The sequence below is a fragment of the Sinocyclocheilus anshuiensis genome, unplaced genomic scaffold (assembly GCF_001515605.1).
Source record: "Sinocyclocheilus anshuiensis isolate Anshui unplaced genomic scaffold, SAMN03320099.WGS_v1.1 scaffold759, whole genome shotgun sequence".
NCBI classification, from domain to species: Eukaryota; Metazoa; Chordata; class Actinopteri; order Cypriniformes; family Cyprinidae; genus Sinocyclocheilus; species Sinocyclocheilus anshuiensis.
In genome coordinates this window covers 156639-162606 of record NW_015551052.1, presented here as the reverse complement: position 1 = coordinate 162606, position 5968 = coordinate 156639, and the positions used below count along the sequence as shown (strand labels likewise).

The following is a 5968-nucleotide window of genomic DNA, read 5'->3' as shown; positions in this document are numbered from 1 at the left end:
TAAGACAAAAACTTTAACTATATATATATATATATATATATATATAAAATTGATGCTAAAATAACACTGACAGAGAGTAAACATTGCTTTTCTAAAGGTGGATAAATGGCTCACATTATTCTGGGTCAGAAGTGTTTGAAAAGCCAAACCTAGTTCTTTGTGGCCTATTTTTATTACCTAACGAGAAAAGCACAAAGCAGGGCAGTATATGTGTAAAGACACTAGCAGGCCTGTATGCATGTAAATGCACTTACTCTTCAGTTTGTTACGAGCATTGTTGGCCATTTTCTTGATATCGTTAGTAAGCGCCTCCAAATCATCCTGTGTTTCTGTTCACAGAGAAGAAAACAGAAGTTAAGCAGATAGATAAGAATGGAGACATGAAAAGGAGACTGACTGCTGGTTTGTGTGTGTTTTGTCATTGTTAAACACTCCTAGAGGAATGTTTTATTGCTCAGAGGTTGTTCTTTCTAAGCTTAGGAGACTAAATCGAGTTTCATGTACACTACCGTTCAAAAGTTTGGGCTCGGGATTTTTCTTTGAAAGAAGTCTGTACTGTACAACTTACTGTAATGTATAATGTCTCATTTAATCGACTTCAATAAAAACTGTTAATAAACAATATGTCCTGTAACACTTACCTCAGGAAAGCCATGCAATATTGATAACTCATTAGTCAACTAGAGAGGAGCATTTTGCTAAATGCACTATACTACATATTCATTATATGTTTACTTAACCTGTTAGCCAGGTCTTGTTAATCTATACTGCCATGAGTATATGAAAGCTTATATTAAAACTGGTTTGTGTGCAAATTAAATGTTTGTATACAAATCTGTGTCAATACCCAGCCCTAGGTCTCTTTTGATAACATTGATAACATCTTGATAACATTAAATAATGCATTAGGTATTGTAAATGATTAAAAACATTTTTACAACAATTAATCAATTGTTCGCTGTTAATATATATTTCTTCGTAATTTATCTAATGTTAACTTATACAGCTTGATAGGTTAAAAATTTATTAGCACATGTAAACTGTAAAAAATATAATTTTATATTAGAACTTGGCAATGTTTTAGGCAACATGACAATGTTTCAGGTATTACTGGATAGCATATGGGTTCCTGTGTATTTTACAATGAACAGTAAGTAAATAGCAGAAAATGTGACTCAAAACACCCTAATGTACATTAATGATTAAAAAAATTAGAAGAAACTAAATTATGTAAAAAAAAATAATCATATGTGATTATATCCTTTTATTCATTTATATAAGCTGTATTTTTTGGTGTTTTGCCTTTATTTAAATAGGACAGTGTAATGACAGGAAGTGAATTGAGAAGAGGGGGCGGGATCAGGAAAGCTCCACGAGGTGGGATTCGAACATGACATGTCCTTTTATTCTTTTTCGCTGTAAATTATATGGTAGTTTCCTATGAATTTGACAAAATTTTACAGTATTTTTGTCACAGTTAGGGTACAACGGGGCTAAAGGTATACCTTAAGAAAAAATATGCTATTCACTGCGCCTAAAATGTATAATTGCAGAAAAAATACAAACGTTTGTATTGAACGTTAATGAAACAGCAGATTTTGTGTGAAAATAAATCATACAAGTCGTCTATTTTGTTTAAAAATCGTATAAATGTTTGAGGTGGCAAGAGGGGCCTTTTACCCCACACACGGGGTAAAGGCTCAACAGCATGGGGTAAAAGGCACACATTTTTGATACAAATACTTCAGCTAAAATAATGTTTTTTTTTTAAATAATGTCTACTGTAAGTTAATACCTGTTCAAAACAATCACTTTAGCAAAGTTTGTACTATTTTAGATAAGAATGGAGACATGAAAAGGAGACTGACTGCTGGTTTGTGTGTGTTTTGTCATTGTTAAACACTCCTAGAGGAATGTTTTATTGCTCAGAGGTTGTTCTTTCTAAGCTTAGGAGACTAAATCGAGTTTCATGTACACTACCGTTCAAAAGTTTGGGCTCGGGATTTTTCTTTGAAAGAAGTCTGTACTGTACAACTTACTGTAATGTATAATGTCTCATTTAATCGACTTCAATAAAAACTGTTAATAAACAATATGTCCTGTAACACTTACCTCAGGAAAGCCATGCAATATTGATAACTCATTAGTCAACTAGAGAGGAGCATTTTGCTAAATGCACTATACTACATATTCATTATATGTTTACTTAACCTGTTAGCCAGGTCTTGTTAATCTATACTGCCATGAGTATATGAAAGCTTATATTAAAACTGGTTTGTGTGCAAATTAAATGTTTGTATACAAATCTGTGTCAATACCCAGCCCTAGGTCTCTTTTGATAACATTGATAACATCTTGATAACATTAAATAATGCATTAGGTATTGTAAATGATTAAAAACATTTTTACAACAATTAATCAATTGTTCGCTGTTAATATATATTTCTTCGTAATTTATCTAATGTTAACTTATACAGCTTGATAGGTTAAAAATTTATTAGCACATGTAAACTGTAAAAAATATAATTTTATATTAGAACTTGGCAATGTTTTAGGCAACATGACAATGTTTCAGGTATTACTGGATAGCATATGGGTTCCTGTGTATTTTACAATGAACAGTAAGTAAATAGCAGAAAATGTGACTCAAAACACCCTAATGTACATTAATGATTAAAAAAATTAGAAGAAACTAAATTATGTAAAAAAAAATAATCATATGTGATTATATCCTTTTATTCATTTATATAAGCTGTATTTTTTGGTGTTTTGCCTTTATTTAAATAGGACAGTGTAATGACAGTGAGAAGAGGGAGAAGAGGGGGCGGGATCAGGAAAGCTCCACGAGGTGGGATTCGAACATGACATGTCCTTTTCGCTGTAGATCAGGAAAGCTCCACGAGGTGGGATTCGAACATGACATGTCCTTTTATTCTTTTTCGCTGTAAATTATATGGTAGTTTCCTATGAATTTGACAAAATTTTACAGTATTTTTGTCACAGTTAGGGTACAACGGGGCTAAAGGTATACCTTAAGAAAAAATATGCTATTCACTGCGCCTAAAATGTATAATTGCAGAAAAAATACAAAATTGAACGTTGAACGTTAATGAAACAGCAGATTTTGTGTGAAAATAAATCATACAAGTCGTCTATTTTAATCGTATAACTTAAAAATGTATGGGGTGGCAAGAGGGGCCTTTTACCCCACACACGGTATTGATACAAATACTTCAGCTAAAATAATGTTTATTTAAAATAATGTCTAAGTTAATACTTGTTCAAAACAATCACTTTAGCAAAGTTTGTACTATTTTATGCTTATTTTGAAAAATAAAAGAATTAATTTTTGTTCAATAAATATACTGTCATTAAAATATGTTAATATAAAAATATATTTCAAAATACAGAAACAAAATCATTTTAAAAAGTAAAGATTCTGAAAGCATTGAAGGAGATCTTATAATAATTGAATATAGATTTACTGTAGTAAAAACAAATTATATTTGATTATATGATATGATTAATATCATGTTTTTAAATATGAAATGTTTTCATTCTAAACATGGCGATTATCTCTAATATGGACACCCAACATAATATATGATATTTACCATCTGAATCTAACCATGCCATGTCAACAAATGGAAAAGTCAGCCATCTATGAATTATGTTAATTATTGTGCCTTTAGCCCCAACAGCAGGGGCGCTTTTTACCCCAAATAATAATTTATAATTTATAATAATAATTTATGCATTTAGCAGACGCCTTTATCCAAAGCGACTTACAGTGCATTCAGGCTATACATTTTTTACCAGTATGTGAATACTGTAATCACAGTAAATACCATACTTTTACATATTCTTTCGTTATTTAAATTCTGTTGCTTTAATTATCTTAAACAAAAATCATTAAGAAGACCTGTCTCAAAATATATACATTCATTTGAGCAATTTTCATTTGCTACTTAAATCTACAACATTTTTAAAAACATAAAATATTAGATCAAGTAAGCGCAGAATCAACTTTGCGCTGCTGTGCGCGATCGCGTCAAGGATCAGCCAAAAATACACGTGCATCTTGAAAAGCGAATGGCTTGGAAAGTGCTATGCCACGTTTTTGTGCCATCTAGTGGTTTAGATGAAAATAATATCACAGGCGCCTTTTACCCCGGGGCGCCTTTAGCCCCATTGTACCCTATGTTTAGTTAGTTTCATTTTCATGGCTTTTAGTTTTTCTCATCACCTTATCGTCACTTTCCTGTTTCCTTTTTCTAGCTTCTTGCCATTTATCACACTCATTAATCATCACAGCTGTTTGTCATTTTTGGTTCATCATCACTGTGTATTTAAGTTCCTCTTAGTTTTCTGTTCATTGTTGGTTATTGTTTTGTACACACTGTTACTTACACGTTTGGACTTTGCTCATTAAAATGACCTTTGTTTTGTAACTTTTGCCTTTTCTTCATCTTTGGAACTTGCTAAAACATGACAATTTTACAGTAAAATTTACATATAACGCTATGTTAAACCAATGACTATTTTTCACTGTATATGGTAAGGTAACAGTTAATCAATTAACACGTTTTTAATGTAACATTTTTACAGTTTTTTAAGAGATGTGCTGTTCTAAACATATTTACAGTGTTAAAATTAACATTTAGCAAATGCAGTAAAAATATTGTTGATTGTTAGTTCCTGTTAACTATTGCATGAACTAATACTAATGAACAGAACTTTATTGTTAAGTGTTACACTAATGCATTAACACTACACACTAGTTGTTATATAACAACATTACTATAGTATATGACTCATGTTCAATAGACCTCAGAGTCTATTTCACCTGTTACTACCAGACAGTGGAAAACAATGCTGAACTGGGTCAAAAAGCCCACAATGAGTGCACATGTGAACGTCTCTTACTCTGGTCAGATGTTGGTGCAGAAAGAATAACTGAGTAAAGTTTCTTCACTTCGGCCACATTCTCGTCGATCTTATTAATGCTGTTCCTGATGTCTTCAATCTGAAACAAGCAAATAAAGGTCACTTAAAATGCACAAACACCACAGTGGCACACATTCATAATAAAGCACATCAAAAGTGTTTTCACAAACACACACAGAAGGACATGCCTGGGAGAAGAACTCATCCATAAAGGCAGCGTTGTCCACGGCGATCTCAACATCTTCATCATCATGATCGCATGTCTGAAACATAAAACAAGAAGTGCTTTACATTTTATGTATATTTTTTATTATTACCATAAATGCATTAAGCAGAATTGGGCTAAGTAGGATGGGAACAGGCCACAAACAGAGGCTGTGACGTGTGACGCAATATGTTGACGATACTTGTAACTTAAGGAGATAAGAAAATGTCATGTAAAGAAATAAGGAAATATAATTTGTTTTAATGATCTCATGCTGTTTTTCTATAAACCCTTATATTGATATGACTGGTAAGTAAATCACTCTCACTAATTTACTGTCTATTGGGTACAGTACTGGGTAAACTACTGGGTAGTTCACCCAAAAATAAATATTCTCTAATCATTTAAACACATTTAAGCTCCCCCCTCCAGTGGCCTCAAAGGAAATCTGAGCCTTGGCTGCAGAAGCGCCCCCAGACGGCGAAACGATTCCCCTTTCCAAAGTGTCAAGGTCCCCGACCACGAGTTGTACTGGACCCCGAGCCACCAAAGCCATCCTTATGCGCTAGAGAGGAAGAGAAAGAGGAGGGGCTCTGTTCTCGCCTCGGCCAGAATGCCCCGCAAAACAGCTCGCTTTCATCCTCCATTCCTCTGACCACCAGTTTCGTTTCCAGCGTGTCACGTCCTGCAGGTGCAGCGCGTACCCGAATGTTTTACTGCTGTGATAGCGGACCCACATACAATAAAGAGCTAATTTCCTCTTCACACTCTCTCACACACTCATGCGAATGCAAGTTCCCCGCCTTTTCTTGGCGC

At 33.5% G+C, this 5968-nt stretch overlaps 1 protein-coding gene across 8 annotated transcripts in view; it reads right to left on the bottom strand.

The window, feature by feature from the left end:
• LOC107661938 (syntaxin-3-like) overlaps window positions 1–5968 on the bottom strand; it is a 38075-nt gene that overhangs the window by 16346 nt on the left and 15761 nt on the right. For all 8 annotated transcript variants that reach the window (XR_001631155.1, XR_001631156.1, XM_016451747.1 and 5 more), the window contains exons 2-4: window positions 5136–5210; window positions 4927–5026; window positions 255–329 (exon numbers count right to left, since the gene is read on the bottom strand). Coding sequence is in view for 6 of the 8 variants with exons in the window: in XM_016451747.1 (XP_016307233.1) it covers window positions 255–329; window positions 4927–5026; window positions 5136–5210 (250 nt within the window). In the remaining 2 variants the exon portion in view is untranslated. The remainder of the gene's footprint in view (window positions 1–254; window positions 330–4926; window positions 5027–5135; window positions 5211–5968) is intronic.